The following is an 18815-nucleotide window of genomic DNA, read 5'->3' as shown; positions in this document are numbered from 1 at the left end:
TGTCACTTGTTTCAGAAGATTGTTTCTTATATTACTAAATGTGTGACTGAGCCTGTGATAAAATGTTGATGTGCAGTTCCATATGATCAATGATTGTAATAATGTAACTCTAGATATGGGAAGAAGCAACAAGAGGGAATATTTTCCTGGACCAAGAGGCTAGTAAGACAGGTATGGTCCAGAGACTTTTGCTACTCGCAAGGCCTGTTCCAATAACAGCACACTGAGTGCCCTATCAATGGAATCTTCCCTAGACCTGGGAATAAGCCTGCCCAGCACTGCAGATTACAGTGGCCATGAAATCCCCCCAAAACATGGTTAAATATGTGGCTATGAAGGGACCCTGCTGACTGGAAGTTGGCACTTGCCAGCTGCCTCTACAAAGATTACATCGTGACCACTGCAAGCTGCTGATCTTCAACACCCCCTGAAAGGAGTTCAGGGTGGAGATCAGAAATAAGGCACTCTGTGCTCTGGAATAAAACCAGAAGAACTGGCCTTCAGATAGTCAGATGTTTTAGGTAAAGATTTTATGAGCCCAAATCCTTGTACCTTCAGGTACCCAGAGAAACACTAACATCATGACCCACTGTCTGGGCCTGGTTCTCCTGGCTAGCCCCTGAGCAGCTTTCTACTTCTATTCATCTTTGGGCCATGTACCTTTAACTTTCTTGTTAAGTTTGTTTCTTCTAGAATACAACAAATCCCCAAGTGGTAGTACGACAAGAATATTCCCTGACCAACACCCAGACAATGCTGAAACAAGTCCACCTTATCATCCCATGGACTCTCATCTGTCTGCATAAATGCACCTGGACAGAGACCAGGCCAAGGGAACCCAGAGCCCCAGACGCCCCTGTACAGCCTGAAGAAGTCAGAGAACTTATTGCCCCTTTCCCTTTGAGGCTGGGTTCCCAAATGCCTGAGAAGGGAAATAAGTAGATAGTTAGACATGAGCAGGGTATCAAAAGGGGCCAAAGAATTGGCCCTAAAAATAAAGAGAGGGAGGAATGTGGTGACCCAAGGACAAAAGAGCAGATAGAACCAAGGAGGGTCTTGGAATGTAGGAATGGAAAAACCAGACCCTTATCGTCCTTCCCTCCCCTGTGTTGTAACTATTAATGGGACAGTATAACCTGTGTCCCCTCCTACCCCATAGGGAGAAGGTATTTATTTGCCCTGCTCTTACCCTACCCAGTATCCATGCCTTATCCAATCAGCAAATGACCCACAAGACCCCTATCTCACTCCTTGTACCCTGGGTATAAAAGTGGACTAAGGACCTTTGTTCAATGTTGATTCTCCCTTGAGCTGGCCCGCTGTTCTAACAGCGTCTCCCACTGTAATAAACTTTATTTCCCTCTCATTCTGTCTCATGCCTGGAAATTCTTTTCCAACCCGCGCCCGGACCACAACAATTGTGTCATCCATAAAGAAAGTGAAAGTGTTAGTCACTCAGTTGTGTTCGACTCTTTGGAGCCTCATGGACTGTAGCCCACCAGGCTCCTCTGTCTCCATGAAATTCTCCAGGCAAGAATACTGGATTGGGCAGCCATTCCCTTCTCCAGACCATCTTCCTAACCCAGGGATCGAACCTAGGTCTCCTGCATTGCAGGCAGAGTCTTTACCATCTGAGCCACCAAGGAAGCCCCATCCATAAAATACCCCCCAAATTTTGTGACCTCAAACAAGAATATTTTTTTCCTACACAGTGTCTGCGAGTCAGGAATCTGCCTGGGCCCTCTGACTCTCAGTTTCTCACAAGCTGCAGTGCTTTGTAGCAATTGACATGGATGTTGACATGATTCAGAGCCTTACAGGTTATTGGACTGAGGCCTCAATTCCTTGTGACCTATTGACTGGGGGATCCATGGGTTCTTTGACTCAGAACAAGACAGCTTGCTTCGGAAGTGGACAGCCATCATCATGACTGTATTCTGTTGATTAGAATAAGACACTAGGTCCAGTCCACACTCTAGGGTGGGGGATTACATACTAGGAAATGAGGCTGACTGGGGACTAAGCATCTTCTCCCACAGCCTGTGTGTACCTTTGGGCAGGTGGGAGCCAGGGGCTGCATGGAAGACTGCTTCTCCTCTCTCAGTCTAAGGTCCCTGCCTCTCATGGTGTGGGCATCTTAATGCCACGACTGCTTCTAAGACTGGAAGAGAGGTGTGTTTTAAATAATCTGGCTCTTAAATGCCATTTGAAAGTCAACTCCCTCATCTGATCTTCAACTGAAGAAAAAGTGGTATATTTTAGTGCTGGAAGAAGAAGTCTGTGTTGGATTTACTAAGTAAAGTTGATAGAACTCATCAACACAGTGCATTCTAAAGAGATTGCAAATGTAATCACCACTAAGCAATTTGGGATTTATATTCTGAGTTTAATTTTTGACTGCCTTTAAGATAAGAGTCCACTGCATTTTCAAATGAAACACCCATGAAACTTTGCTTCCTTTTGTTCACTTGCCTCTCTCTTGGTTGGGAACCACTAAACAGCTTGGTCCATGTCTATTTCATTTCTAATGCTAGCACTTTCGCCGGCACTTAGGCTCTCAAAAATATGTACTAACATGAAATATTTTTGTGTGTTTAATATATCCTGTACCAAATTAGCTAAATATTGCTAGCATTTTCATTGTTTAGAACTCTACAGATCTTTTTCTGGCATAAATACTTAAAAAGAGTGACCTGGATCTATTATACCTGTAATTTCTGTGTTATTTTGCTAGTTCATTAGAGCATTAGCAGTTTTGCCCTTGAATCAAAGTTCTCTACTTTTCTCTCCACAGTTTCCAAATATTTTGTCCTTTTGAGTCAAGGGAATTGCCCTGATTTTATGATGACATTTGGGTACGATATTTAAACTGTTAAAAAGTTATAAAAACGACCCTTTGGTATTAAATGTAATAAATGGCTCTGAGTTGAATGCATGCACAGGTTCTCTTATATGAGCTCTGTGAGCCCAAACTGCTCCAGTTACATATTCTCGTTGTAATTGGACTCTATGACATTCTCTCATCCCCCAAGAGTACGCCAAGCCATGAACATTCCTCCTGGCTTCGTGTTGATGTATACTTTGGGTCTTTTGAAGTTTTGGATTTCATCTGTAACTAGCGTATGGGACTCATAGTACTGTTGGTCCTCCCAATCCTGAAGAGGCAGAGGTGTGTCTGCAAGAAAACAAAACTTATTTCATTCCTAAGAGAGTTATTGCAATTCTCAAAGAGAAAGGAGGCTGGAATGACTTGTCCTTGTTCAGCGTCACCTTTCCCAAGATTACTGTCTTTGCTCATGGGTACTCTGTACTGGGTTCATTTGTCCTGGCCTGTATTTTTCTTTGTAATTCTACAGTGTTGTGCTTGCATGTCTTCAATTAGACTGTAAACTCAACATCAGAGGGTATCCTCTCCTTTTTTTCTTCTGTTTTGATGTCTTTGATCTCTTTTCCTGTCTTACACCCACTCTCACACCACTCTGGCAAGAGGAAAATGCATGTGGACGGCTAGTCTAGATTCATGGTGATGCGTTAGAGTTGGGGCTTTCCAGGTGGCGCTAGTGGTAAAGAATCTGCCTGGCAATGCAGGAAATGCCAGAGACGCAGGTTTGGTCCCTGGCTCAGGAAGATCCCCTGGAGGAAGGTAATGGCAATCCATTCCAGGGTTCTTGCCTGGAGAACCCCATGGACAGAGGAACCCGGTGGGCTACAGTCCACAGGGTCACAGAAGGTCAGACATGACTGACTGACCACACATGCATGTGCATTAGAGTTGACTGAAGTTGAGAGGCTGGCACATGTCTGGACCCTTTTAGTGAGGAGTTAAATGTCAGTTCCCAAAGGCATCGTAACAATACTGAGTTAACTTTACATGGATAAAGATGGGTGCCAGTCTTCCCTTCAACCCTCTAAACACACCAGAGTATATTACTGCCATGAAATTGCACTGTAATATTTTCTAGTTGTGATTCATTCACAGTTTAATATGCTTCTAGTTCTGGTTTGACTTTTCCCCCAGGAAGAGACTAAAATCTCTTCATTATAATATAGACAGTGTACTGCACTTTGAATACAAATTTATCCATGTTCAGAGTAATTTTTCTTGTGATTGTCTCTACCCTGGAGAAGTGCCTTTAATGAATTACATACAAATTGTGTAATTTAAGAAGTTAATTTGGTTTTCTGGTTACACAGGACTAAAAACAGCCCTTGTAGAAAGAGATGATTTCTCATCGGGGACCAGCAGCAGAAGCACTAAATTGATCCATGGTGGTGTGAGATATCTTCAGAAGGCTATCATGAAGTTGGATATTGAGCAGGTAATTGTGTATGCTGGTTGTTAAACAAAAATTGTTACTATGCTTTTTTTCTACCCAATTAAATCAGTTTTGGGGTGTTTTTTTTTTTTTTAATGGCCTTTAAGATTTCTTCCTACTGGAAATACCTATTTAGTGTATTCTGCTGGAGTGTCTTTCAGGAGAGGTGTGTCAGGTTTTTTTTGTAGTTGTTGTTTTTTCCTGTAGCAACAGGTTCATGAGTAACCAGGGTCCTTTTCTACACAGACATGTCAAAGTAGCAGATTTACCAAATCACTTTTGGATGTGTTACGTTTTAACAGTTGTGATTGTTTTTTGTTTTGTTTTTCTGACCAATGGCCACCAAATTGCTACTTTCCAAGCAGGTTCAGGGGAGCTCTGTTGTAATACATAAGGAGTATTAAATTGATCTTAGCTGCAAATGCAGTCACACTGCATATTGTCACTGACATATTCTGAAGGAAAAGATGATCTGAGTCATGCTTTTTTTTTTTATGTCACACTTGGTTGTGTCCAGTCTGCCACCATTTGAAAACTGCCAAGGCAGTGTGGAAGATGACATTTCCCAGAGGGGGTAAAAAAAAAAAAACAAAAACCAGCTGAACTCCCTATCTGCTTTTCGTCCATGAAAAACACAGCAGCACTAACTTGACATTGTCGATTTTGACTCTGTCCCCTTTTCTTACATGTCTGTTTAGGACCTTGATGGACATAAAGAAAAGAGCGTAGGGTTTAGAATCAGATGACTTGTGATGTGCTATAACTTATTTATTCAATTTCTATGAGCCTCAGTTTTCTCATTTGTAAACATTAGTGTTATGATAGTAATGCTGGGTCTTCAGAGAGGGATAATGAAAACTAAAGACAAAAGCTTTTTCATGATCATTTCTAAAATACCATGCAACTCCTAAGTACTATGTCTGCTTGGGCTAGTGGAGGCAAGAAGAAAACGTTTAACATGAATTTGAACAATCTGTTATTTCTTACATGAGAAAATATCATGGGGGGCTGAGAAAAGGGACAATACAGACAATGCAAGATAAATTGTTACAATAATCTTGTAACTCAAGTCAGGAAAATATCTTACACCTAGGAACTCTGACAGCATGTTTTTCTCCTATGCAAATACAGTTAAGGTTTCTAAAAAATCTTTCAGGTTGACAGCATGATGTATTATTAGAAATTTGATTAGGAGGGAGCCATCCTCACTCAGAGGTAGAGAGGTTTCTGTGTATCAATCAGTTGGCAGGGTGTCTATTTGCCATCTGAAAATATTATGATCTGTTACTGCCAAACTAATTTTCTCTGTTTTGCTTTTCAGTACAGGATGGTAAAAGAAGCCCTTCATGAGCGTGCCAACCTGCTGGAAATTGCTCCCCATTTATCAGCTCCATTGCCTATTATGCTTCCAATTTACAAGTAAGCCTTTTGGTATCATCAATATACTCTTTGCTTATCCGAGGCCAATAGAACAACCCAGTTTTAATGGCAGAAGTTCCTCAGTGTGTATTTCTTAAAGTAGTTGTAATTGGTCCTAATCTTTAATCCTTTTAAAATATTTTCCTTTGTTGTATTTAAAAAGTGTGACTTTTTCTAAATTACTCTCTGCCAACTCACCTCTGAGGGCTAGATCTTGAAGGCAAAGTGGCTTGTGTTCTGCTTTTTTAATTAGTCGTTTTAAACTCCAGTTTCTGAGAGTATATAGAGGAACAACTGCATTTGCTCTGGGAAACATAAGAGGGTCATTTGCAGGCTAAAATGCAGAGCCAGAATGAATCCTGCTGCGAAATCTGAACTGACATATATCAACTCCGAACCCTAAGCCATTTTGTGTCATTTTAAATTTCTGAGTTAACCAAACCTGAAATTTGGTTTGTAGGTGTCAGATAATCGTAAATTATTAAACCCAATTTTCTGAATATTGTTAGAGCTATCCATCAAATTGACTTAAACTGGAAGACAGATAATAGGAAATACAGGATTATGTAGCTCTGTTAGCTGCATGAGTGTTGTGGGGTCTAGAAACAGATTTTATAATTTTTGTCTATATTTTGTCATAGATGGTTTGAGATATCTCATGCCAATGAGTCTCTACCCTGGGTGTACATTAGAGTCACTCTGGTCTTTGCCCTCATCTAGTTCAATTGATCTCTAGGAACACAAGATCCAGGCAGCTATGTTTGTTTTTGATGCTCCCTAGAAAGTCTAATATGCAGTCAGGTCCAGAACCACTGCCTTTGAGATGATTCATTTATGTATGTAATTCAGCTGGGCTGGTCTCAGAATAGGAAGGCACTTCTCTTGTTTCTTATGCAATACACTTCTAGATATACTTTGTTTTTCTTAATAAAAAGTATCATATAAAGTGACATTCTATACCCCGTTTGTAAAGAAACCTTTCCCCTCTTTATGCTGTAGATGGTGGCAGTTACCATACTACTGGGTAGGAATCAAGCTATATGATCTGGTTGCTGGAAGTAATTGCCTGAAAAGCAGTTATGTCCTCAGCAAATCAAGAGCCCTTGAGCATTTCCCAATGCTCCAGAAGGACAAACTGGTGGGAGCAATTGTCTACTATGATGGTACGTGATTTTTGTTTTTTCAGGATACTCATGACCCTTACAGTGTATTCTTAATGAGATAGTTTTGCATACTAATTAATGCTAATCTTACACAATACACAAACACACATGTGCACTCTGCAAGCAATGTTTTGCTTTTAACATCACTCGGTCTTGAATATTCCTTCGACTTTGAATCTCATGGTTGGTTTGGTCCGTTTTCCATCATTGTGCATTTTGGGCCCCACCTTCATGCCATTTAATTTGTTATGTGTTTGCCAGTGAACGCTTGCCTTATGAATATATTATAATGTTGAAAGCAGCTGAGGATCTGTTAGGTTTTCTAGATGAAACCTCTATTTTCAAGGGGTTATAAGCCTAGGGAAAAATGCCTCTGGGCTGAAATGGACATATTCATATTTTGCACAGGACACAATTCTTGAACATATAATTTATGTGATGAAGGTAGACGAACACTGCATCTGTTAAACTAGTCTGTTTTTTTTTTTTTTCTTCAGTCCCTCAGTTTTGAATGCTTATTTTATTGTTATCAGATATTTTCTAACAGTGACATTATCTAGTACCCATTTGCCTGGTGTTCAGTGTTCATTCATTGTGTTTGTGTGTGTGTTAACAAGTACAGTTTCGTACACTTTTATTTGAAGGAACTAACCACTTAACATAGCTCCAGATGAACCACAATACAACACAAAACATCACAGGAAAAGCTGTTTGTGAAATTTTACTGCGTTTCTTAAGGGAGAATGGAATTGGAAAATTGTCCAGGAATTTCTGTTTATAAATAAATAGCTGGACACAGATAACTGTACACATTCAAAAAGTCTTAGAAATTTTGTGACACAAAGGATAGCTTAGGCCCCATAGCTCAGTGAGTTTTTAAAATCCCACTATGTGATCTTATGTATTTAGTGTTAGATATCTAAACTCTTAGTATGAAGAAATATTTTCTTTTTTTTCTTTTTTCAGGAGACTTTGATATTTATACTTCATAATACAGGATATCTTTTAGGCTACCCCCTTTGTTTCTCCTCAACGTTAGGTTTCTGAATCAATTTAGCTATCTGTCAGGCTTTCATGTATGAATGTGAAATGTATACATGAAGATGGGGCAATGGGGACAAACTCAAGAACGTATGCTAGGAGCAACAATGTTAGAAAAATGTTAAGGGTCTTTGACAAACGTTAAAAGCCAGAAAATGCAGTTTACAGTGCCTTGCAGCATCTAAACACCACAGGAGGGCACTTAACTACTTTTTTGGTGCCCCTGATTGAATCTCATGTTAAAGGACAATCTTAACTGTGAATTTTCTTTCCCTTCTTCAAACCCTTAACGTTAATCCATTGTAGTTTGTTGGGTGATTACATTAAAGAGGTTTTTGGTGCAGGAGGAATCAGAAGGCATTCTGCAAATGGACCCCTGTCCATCCTGCCATGGAAGTGTTTGTGCCCTTTGCCTCTTAATTTCAATCCCTCCCATGCAAACTCTCTCAAGTACTTGGCCATTTTCTCTACCACATGATCTATTGAACACAAACTACTTTTATTTGTTATTTTTATTTTTTAGCTTGTGCATATCTGAATCTCCTTGAGGGGGAGTATTAGTGGATGTCATATCTGAATTTGTGGTGTCCTGTCTTATGTTGGTTTGATATTGTTATGAATTATAGATTCTTATTGATTACATAGAGAAACCAAGGGAAATCTATGTCACATAATGCAGGAGAAACATTATCATATTAAAATCAGAGGAAGGAGAATTTCTTTAATCTACAATTGGCTTTTATAGCTTGTTACAGATTGCAAAATTATGAGTTTAGCAAAGATTACTGAAAAGTTTAAAAATTATTTTTTAAAAGAATTTCAAATTGATATTTGAAAATTGATTGTGAAACCCAAGTCTTGAAAAAGTAAAAATCATTCTGGTCACTGGAAATAGTTTCTTTTTTAATCTTGTTCTGAAATGATGTAGGTCCAACTATGTCATGCTTGAGGCAAGACAAAACAGCAACGTGAAACAGTGTAGTTCTACAGTTTCACAGCTGTATTCACAGGTAGGGCAACTCTTGTTAAACCTAATGGTGTGATGAGCAAATTAAATAACAACATGGAAATAAGGTAGAAAGGAGTATATAGAAAGGAATTAAATGTAATAAATGTGTGCCCAGAGAAAGGAAAGGATGACTTACTCTTTAACCAGAAAAATAGCATTATTATCCTGCTACCAAAGTACTTCAGAAAGGAAAAAATACTTTAGCATATACCATTGCAGTTGAATTCTGAACATTGTAATTTACAAGATAAACCTTTCTTAACAAAAGCAACAACATAACCATGCAGGAGACCCCAGTTCAATTCCTGGATCGGGAAGATCCCCTGGAGAAGGGATAGGCTACCCACTCCTATGTTCTTGGGCTTCCCTGATGGCTCAGATGGTAAAGAATCTTCCTGCAATGCGGGAGACCTGGGTCGATCCCTAGGTTGGGAAGATCCCCTGGAGGAGGGCATGGCAACCCACTCCAGTCCAGTGTTCTTGTCTGGAGAATTGCCATAGACAGAGGAGCCTGGTAGGCTACAGTCCATGGGATCCAAAGTGTCAGATGCAACTGAGTTACCAGGTTATATTTTCTTTTTTATATTATGTTAGAGAAAACGATACAGTCATCTTACTGGTTTTCTGCCTGAGACTAGTCCAGTGTTTTTACTCTGTCCCTCTTCCCGTCCTACCAGAGAGTGACCAGCTATACCGGTCTGTGGCCATTACCACTGATCGTGGGTTTCCATGTATAGGTTGGTGACTGTTGGAACTCTTCCCACATCAGCAAGAAGTGTTTAAGGCACGACAGGCTCAGGTGACTTGGCAGGCTGTGAGGTTCTTGAGCCAGCTATGGATGATTTGCCAGTTTTCTCAGAAACTTACTTGTCTTCCTCTGTCAACTTTACTCTGCTTGATCCTAGAGATCTTTGCTGCCATTCTAGTTGAACTTCACTCATCCAATCCAGTACACAGAAAATGAGATGTAATTAAAAATCATTAAATATTTAAAACCATAAGATACCCCCATTAAGCTTCTGGAAGATGCAACTGGAGAACAAAATTACAGCTTTAAATCCTTCCTTCTGAGAGTCCAGTCAGTGACAGAGAGAGATATCTGTTATTTCATACTCGATGATGCCCTTAAGTATTCCTTATGCACATGTGAAAATAGCAACCTACAAGAAATTACATTGGCTTTCCTAATGTAAATAAAAGTTGGTTACAGCCATGTTTCAAAGGGGGAATTGAAACCCAAGTTTCACTAGAATATTCATTTTTATTCCAGCCTAAAACTCACAGCATACAAATAGATGAATTCAGCTTGTGAGAGAGCAAAGCCAATTTAATCTCTGGCTCCCCCGAGGTAAATGTAGTTCACGGTCCTGCCCCCACCCCAACCTCAGCTATAATCCCTGGCTCCTGGAGGTAAAAATGCACTGAAGTGAGGAAAATTCTGCAGCAGGATATAATGATCCAAAATGACAGGGACAATAATGACAATGAATTTCATGTCTCCCAGTCATGAGCTGGAGATGCTTGACTAGGCTGACTTATACAATTAAATTGTTACAGGTACAGCAGGAGATGCAGTTAGCTGTGTGCTTTGGGGAACGATGCCTCTGGCTAAAGGCATATCGTGGAATCCAGACTCTTTTGTTAGGAACAAACTATTATTCCTCTAGGCATGTACCCACAATTGTATACTTTAATAAAAGAAAGCCTGGGTTAAAGACAAGTCTTTTAAGGTGTTCATTTTATCTAGTTTGAAAGCTTTAAAAAAAGGAAAGAAAAATCAATTACCCAGTAACACAAAGGTGATCTTTTTTTTTTTTTTTTTGGTCTTGTGTTTTCATTTTTGTTTCATTTTGTTTTTGGAGCATAAGTCAAACCTAAAGATGGTGCCTTTAATCCTCATTTACATTTTATAAACACAGTTGTTGAACTATAATTGGGTGTTATCTACTTTAAATCTGACAGATACATTGATTTCTTCAGAACAGAAATAGATACAATAAACAACCAAATAGTATGGATTTACAAATGAAATAGCTGTGCCACTATGCAAGTTTGTCTCTGTGCTTCTTAATACAGTTCTTGTGAGGTTGTTATGGTGATCCTAAAGTGGTTGTGTGAACCTCCTGGGTTGCACAGGACCTCAACTGGGGGTAAGGAAGAGTATTTTGGGACTTTTGCTTAGACCTGTTTCTATCAAATTCCTTAGAAATGTCTTTTTTTACATAAGGTTTAAATGGCTATTATATATATATATATATATATATGTACAATAGTACAAGTATGTAATTTATAAATAAATGTCCATATTGGAGTTATATGTTGACATTTACTCTACTTCTGGAATACTCAACTTGATTTTTCTTTTTGTACCACTGGGTTAGTAATTTGTCATCCTTTATAAATTGCAGAGAAACTCTTACATGTGGCAACCAGGAGATATGGACAAAATGTTTATTGCAGCACTGGGAATAACTTCAAAAAGCAAAATAACTCAAATATCTAGCAAGAGACAAATGAATAAGTAACCTATCGTGTATTCACATAATGGAGTAAAATAGAGCATTGAAAGTGAATGAACTAAGCTGAGCTGAACAACACGGATGAGTCTTAGAAAATATATGTTGAAGATGGTATGATAACTTGTCTTACATTTGTAAGCAATCATACTTGAAAAATGCTTTCCAGACTGTCATGGTGGCTCAGCGGTAAGCAACCCGCCTGCCAATGCAAGAGACGTGGGTTCAATCCCTGAGTCAAGAAGATCCCCTGGAGGAGGAAATGGCAACCCACCCACTCCAGTATCCTTGTCTGGGAAATCCTATGGACAGAGGGGCTTGGCAGGCTACAAGTCCATTGGGTCACAGAGAGTCAGACACAGCTGAGCGACTAAACAACAACGAAGTGCAACTGAAGCAGCCAATACTATGAAAGTAGATGGCTTAAGTTTACAAGCTTTATTGAGTTTTGAGCTGCACATCTATGAATTTAGTTTATAATGTGTTGCTCATGAAGGGTTTTGAGCCTCAAATAAATTAATAAATATAAATATAAAATATTTTTAAGTATAAAATTATTTAAATTTTAATTGTTTTATTTGGGTCAATTTTATGCATATTGTATCAACCATCAAATTTCAGCTTTTCACAAAAATATTCTAAAGCAAAGCATCAATTCCACAAATGTCCCCATATATATTTATATATATATATTTACAATTTGCAGATTCTTCCAGAAAATTTGTAAAACATTCTTAGGAAAAAGGAAAATATTGTGCACACACATATGTTTACATAAGTATATATTGTCTGAAATTTATTTGAAATTTAAGGGTTAAAAAAAAGAAATTTAAGGGTTAAAGAACACTTTTTAAAAGAACTTACTCTAAAATTATCTACTTCTTGGATGTTGATTTAAAACCTATTACTTTTAATATTTTCCCTGTCTATATGAAGTTTTACACTTAAATAAATTTAGTGAATAATTTTTATCTTGATTTCCTCCTGTCAGCTTTTCCATTGTATTTCTCTTCTTGTTTTTTGTGAGTTACATAAATGAAACTGACATTATTGCTCATATAGCAGTCATATATTTTGCCCCGCAATGCTGCCTTTTTGCTATTCAGTGTATCTGGATACCAACTAATGCTAAATGAAGTTTGACATGTACCCCTAAGAAACAAAACTTATAAATTGTGGCTTCAAAGGAAACCTTGAGTAAATAGGGCACATTTGTGTCCACCCAGGCTAACATCCAACATATGCTTTAGCTTCCTGATGGTGAGACAGAGCAAAATAGCCCCTAGGAAAGCTTGCAATTGTTTACTGCTCACTTGACCATCATGTATTAAATACCATCAAATATTAAATTTATTCTCTTATAATTAGTTTTTTTTTAAGAAAATCAAAAGCACACAAAAGTAGGTTTGATCAGGTATAGCATACTGAGATAGTAATTCATTTTGAGATAGTAATTCATAACTCTGCATCTAAAAGCTTAAAAACAATGCTAAAATTCACCAGTAGAAGGATATGTATGCAAATGTTGTTTGAACAACTACTTCTGGTGGGGTCACAGAATGATAACTTCTCTCTCACACTCTGTTGCTTAATTGAGCTTTTAAAAAAGATGCAGGATCAAAGATAAAGCAAGTGTATCAAAAATCTCCATGCCCTCTTTCCTCCAGTTTACTCTTTCATCCAAAAAATCTTTCTGAAGGTTCTGTTTTCTAAGCACTGTGACTAGTATTAGATCCAAATGCATTAAGGACAGAGTTCTGAGCTTACAGATTTTGAGAGGGCTCACTGCATGTATTCCAAATATCAGGCCAAACGTGGTCTCCACCACCAATAATGTTTTGCATTTGCGTAGCAGAGTATGGTTTTCAAAACATTTTTTTCCCCGTAAATTGTCTTAGTTGATCAAACTCAGCATACACTGGAATGGAAATCATGATTCCTGTTTTCCAGGAGAAGTTCAGAAGCAGAGTTAAATAGCTAGATCAATATTTTGGACATGCAGTGATGTGAAAATAATTTTATTCCTTGGTTAAACATAAAGAACTTTACAAAAAGTTATAACATTATGTCTTCTTTCAGCTATATTAGGTTTTAAGTCAGTTATATGCTTTAACAAAACATAGCCAAATAGCTGCATTTTTAACTAAAGGAAACTTCAGACATATGCAAAATAATGAGAGTAATAAAATGAACTTCTAGTTTCAACACATAAACTCATGGCCCAGTTTCATCTATCCACCTGTTTGCTGCCCCCAGATAACAAATATTCATCCTTGGATATTTCAGTCTATAGCTTTAAAGTTAAGAATTTTCTTTAAAATATAGCCACACTTAAAATGTTTAACAGTAATTCCTTAAGATCAAATGTCTGATCATGATCCTACGTCACCTATAATATCATAACTTTAATTGGCTCCCGATTAAAAAATAAACCCATAAAATAAACAAAATCCTAGTTAAGGTTTCTGTGTACCAATTCATTCTTTTTAACTAATAGTTTCCCATCCCTCCCTTTGTTTCCTTCCTCATGGTTTTGTTTAACAGTTCCCTTGTGTTTCCTGTACAGTGGTTTTAGGCCTGTCCCATTAGTCTGTTGCTGCAAAAGAAACAACACCCAAGCTTAGTGACTCAAAATATCAATGGACTCTCTCAGAGTTTTGAGGATGGATGGGCTCACCTGGGTGTTTCTCATTTGGGACCCCTCCTATAAGCAGTGAGGTGCTGGCTGAGGCTGGAGTCTTCTGAAAGCTTTCTTACCTACATGTCTGGCTCCTGGGCTGAGAAGACTACTCCAGTTGGGGGCTGGTCCCACATCTTTCTCTCATCGTGGCTTTTCCACATGGCTGAGTTGGACTTCTTCGTAGTCAGACTTCTTATGTGGTGGCTGGCTTACCCCAGTGAGAACCAAGAGACCAAGTCTTAAATGCAAGACTGCTTAGCCTTAGAAGTCACACAGTGTCACTTCTACCATATTCTACTTAAAGTGAATCACAGAGGCATCCCAGATTTAAGAGATTGGTTGTTGTTGTTTAGTCACTAAGTTGTGTCCAACTCTTTTGCAGCCATATGGACTGTAGCCCACCAGGCTCCTCTGTCCATGGAATTTCCCAGGTCAGAATACTGGAGTGGGTTGCCATTTCCTTCTCCAGAGAATATTCCCAACCCGGGGATCGAACCCATGTCTCCTGCTTGGCAGATGGATTCTTTACTACTGAGCCACCACAGTGCAAAAAATATAGGAAGTGTGGTTTATTGGAGGCGGGGAGGTGAGACACCTTTAGTGATTAGCTACAAGGAGGCTGGATCAAATTGTTTTGTCATAAATAATTTTTAGGTGGTGGTATGAATTTCCATCACTGGTCTTCTTGCCTTTTTGTCATGATTATTTTCTAGATTGATTTCAGTATGTCATTAGAGGTTAGAGGGTTAAAATGGCACTTTTCTAACTCTGCCATTCCAACTTCATTCATTAATTAGAATAGTTATAATTTCCCAGTATTAACTTTTTGGCTACCTTGTGATGCATTTTTGTATAAAATTTCTGGATAAATGCTAGATTCTTTCATTTATATGCTAGTTTTCAATAATAATGAGTTAGTTTTCTAGTATACTCCAAATGTGATGAGTTTTTTTAGATTATTAATTAAACTCATGGTTCTAAATATATTTGAAATGTATCAGTCTACCAGACCACCTGACCTGCCTCTTGAGAAATCTGTATGCAGGTCAGGAAGCAACAGTTAGAACTGGCCACGGAACAACAGACTGGTTCCAAATAGGAAAAGGAGTACGTCAAGGCTGTATATTGTCACCCTGCTTATTTAACTTATATGCAGAGTACATCATGAGAAACGCTGGACTAGAGGAAGCACAAGCTGGAATCAAGATTGCCAGGAGAAATATCAATAACTTCAGATATGCAGATGACACCACCCTTATGGCAGAAAGTGAAGAGGAACTAAAAAGCCTCTTGATGAAAGTGAAGGTGGAGAGTGAAAAAGTTGGCTTAAAGCTCAACATTCAGAAAACGAAGATCATGGCATCCGGTCCCATCACTTCATGGGAAATAGATGGGGAAACAGTGGAAACAGTGTCAGACTTTATTTTTCTGGGCTCCAAAATCACTGCAGATGGTAACTGCAGCCATGAAATTAAAAGACGCTTACTCCTTGGAAGGAAAGTTGTGTCCAACCTAGATAGTATATTGAAAAGCAGAGACATTATTTTGCCAACAAAGGTCCGTCTAGTCAAGGCTATGGTTTTTCCAGGGGTCATGTATGGATGTGAGAGTTGGACTGTGAAGAAGGCTGAGTGCCGAAGAATTGATGCTTTTGAACTGTGGTGTTGGAGAAGACTCTTGAGAGTCCCTTGGACTGCAAGGAGATCCAACCAGTCCATTCTGAAGGGATCAGCCCTGGGATTTCTTTGGAAGGAATGACGCTAAAGCTGAAACTCCAGTACTTTGGCCACCTCATGCTAAGAGTTGACTCATTGGAAAAGACCCTGATGCTGGCAGGGATTGGGGGCAGGAGGAGAAGGGGATGACAGAGGATGAGATGGCTGGATGGCATCACTGACTCGATGGATGTGAGTCTGAGTGAACTCCGGGAGTTGGTGATGGACAGGGAGGCCTGGCGTGCTGCGATTCATGGGGTCGCAAAGAGTCAGACACGACTTAGTGACTGATCTGATCTGATGTTCAAACTACCCTTTTTCTGACTTATGGGCACCTCTTAAAGTTGGCTTCTGATCCCTTTTGATGAGCTGTCAGTGGTCTATGATGACTGTGTTATCTGCTATGACAAGATAATCCAGGCTAATCTCATAAACTTTTCTGACCTAGATCTGAAAGCATTCGTTTCTCCAATAAATTTTGACTTCTTCCTGTGGGAAATGATAATTAGGGACCATAATCTATTTGTTAGGGATATTCATTGCTACTTGGTCATTTCTAGGCTTTTCTATAGACAGAGTTAAGAAAAAATTTTTGTTTAAAAAAGAAAAATATGGTGAATTCTCAGACATACATGCTAAGTTGCTTCAGTTGTGTCTGACTCTTTGCAAACCTATGGACTGTAGCCCACCAGGCTCCTCTCTGTCAATGGGATTCTCCAGGCAAGAATACTGGAGTGGGTTGCCATGCCCTCCTTCAGGGGATCTTCCCAACCCAAGGATCGAACTCGATTCTCTTATGGCTCCTGTATTGGCAGGTGATTCTTTACCACTAGTGCCACCTGGGAAGCCCTCTTAGACATAATTAATTATACTTAAATTCATGTGTACATGACTTTATTTAATCTCATCAATCATACCTCCAGAAATTTTATTATTGAAACCAGTTTAAGATTTCTGTTGTTGCAGTTTTGTTGTTTTTGTTGTTCTAGAGTATACGCCAATGGGAATATATGAATTACTGTCTTTTAAAGCTACTTTACATAGTTTCTATCAGTGTGGCTAAGCCATCAGCTTGATACAACAGATCATTTTAATTTTGTTTTCTATTTTTAGGGACTTCTCTTTTTAAAAGTGTGCTTTTAAAGAAAAATGTAAGATACAGGGCTTCAAAGTCAAAGTAGACACAAAAACTATTCAAAATAAGGCTAGCCTCTCTCCCTTCTCACCATTTCCTCATTCTCCTTAAAGATAACATTTTAAAAAATAGGATTTTGGCTTATCCTCTCATTGTGTGCATGTGTATGCATATTTGTATATATTATGTACACTTTCATTTGCTTCTCCTCCCATTGCTTGGATAATAGTAATGCCTTTCTCTTTTCATCTAATATAATTAATATTTCATTCCATGGTAGTATAAGGAGCCCCAAAGTTTTGAAAAGGTGAATTTAAAAAGAATCTAGGAACCAGATTTCATGTAATTAAATATTATAGTCATGTTCGCTGCTTAGATCAAGATATATGCATTGGTGCATACAGCCTTAGTCATCATCAATATTTTCAAGTTAGTTTTCTTTGTTTAAAAAAATTTATTTATTTATTTGGCTGTGGTGGCTTAACTGCTGCGTATGGGCTTCTCTCTAATTGTGGAGTACAGAGATCTATCCCAGATCTATCTCAGATCTATCCCAGACAGTCTGGGATAGAACCAGAGTCCCCTGCAATGAAAGGCAGGTTCCCGTCCTTAACCACTGGACCACCAGGGAAGTCCCAAATTATTTTTATTTTTATAAATGAAAATGAAATTTTGTTTCTTTGGACACCACAAAACAATGGCACATCCACTATTTTTATCTGTATGCTGCTGCTAAGTCACTTCAGTCGTGTCCGACTCTGTGCAACCCCATAGATGGCAGCCCACCAGGCTCCCCCGTCCCCGGGATTCTCCAGGCAAGAACACTGGAGTGGGTTGCCATTTCCTTCTCCAATGAATGAAAGGGAAAAGTGAAAGTGAAGTCGCTCAGTCGTGTCCGACTCTTAGCGATCCCATGGACTGCAGCCTACCAGGCTCCTCCATCCATGGGATTTTCCAGGAAAGAGTACTGGAGTGGGGTGCCATTGCCTTCTCTGATGTTTATCTGTATAGGGAGATTAAAATTAGGCTGTGAGTCTCAAATGCTTTTGTTGTCATCCTCTGATTTGTTTAAATTTGCTAAAACCTGGTACATATCATCTGCTTGTGTTTAAAGCCAATCTTCAGACTAAATATTCATGTTAAGTACAGTCTTTTTAAATAGATGGATCTGTTTTATCCTAATACATGAAATTATACACTTCTTAGTAAAATTTTATTTTATATTCTTTATAGTAATAGAATTAAAATTTTTAGACATGAAGCTAATTAATTGTAGTTTATGGTTAAGACTTTCAATTTTTATTTTCCACTTCTGTTTTAGAGACCTTGGGAAAACACACTCCCAAGAAATAGGAACCCTGTTTAAATGTACCACATACTGAAGCTTAAAGTTACTATCCCCCAGTACGTTTGTCTCAAAGTAGTTCTCCTTCAAAGATACGGTCTCTTAGGGATGGGGGAGCCTGGTGGGCTACCGTCTATGGGGTTGCACAGAGTCGAATATGACTGAAGTGACTTAGCAGCAGCAGCAGCAGCAGCAGATCATATTTGGAAAGAAAGAATTACCACTGGAATGTGGAGAAATAAATAGGAAATAAAAAAAGCCGGAGTAATTGATCTTTAGAACTGTTTTTTCTTACTACTTTATTGTATGACAGGTCTATTGGCACTGTCTATTGGCAGAGTCCCCAGGTGTCCACTGATCTATGCACTCTAGCATGTTTTCTAGAATTCTTTCGGGGAGATTAAGAGTCTTTGCCCAGATAATGCTCAGGAAAAGGAAGGAAGAAAGAAAAAAGAGTCAAATCAATATTTAGCTGT

The 18815-nt window shown here is 38.7% G+C and overlaps 1 protein-coding gene across 2 annotated transcripts in view; it reads left to right on the top strand.

The window, feature by feature from the left end:
- The window catches only part of GPD2 (glycerol-3-phosphate dehydrogenase 2), a 150244-nt gene that overhangs the window by 75968 nt on the left and 55461 nt on the right, over positions 1–18815 (top strand). For both annotated transcript variants that reach the window (XM_027560332.1, XM_027560326.1), the window contains exons 4-6: positions 4195–4319; positions 5638–5735; positions 6735–6898. In XM_027560332.1, the coding sequence (XP_027416133.1) occupies positions 4195–4319; positions 5638–5735; positions 6735–6898 (387 nt within the window). The remainder of the gene's footprint in view (positions 1–4194; positions 4320–5637; positions 5736–6734; positions 6899–18815) is intronic.

The sequence above is a fragment of the Bos indicus x Bos taurus genome, chromosome 2 (genome assembly GCF_003369695.1).
Source record: "Bos indicus x Bos taurus breed Angus x Brahman F1 hybrid chromosome 2, Bos_hybrid_MaternalHap_v2.0, whole genome shotgun sequence".
NCBI classification, from domain to species: Eukaryota; Metazoa; Chordata; class Mammalia; order Artiodactyla; family Bovidae; genus Bos; species Bos indicus x Bos taurus.
This window is presented reverse-complemented; position numbering and strand designations above follow the sequence as displayed.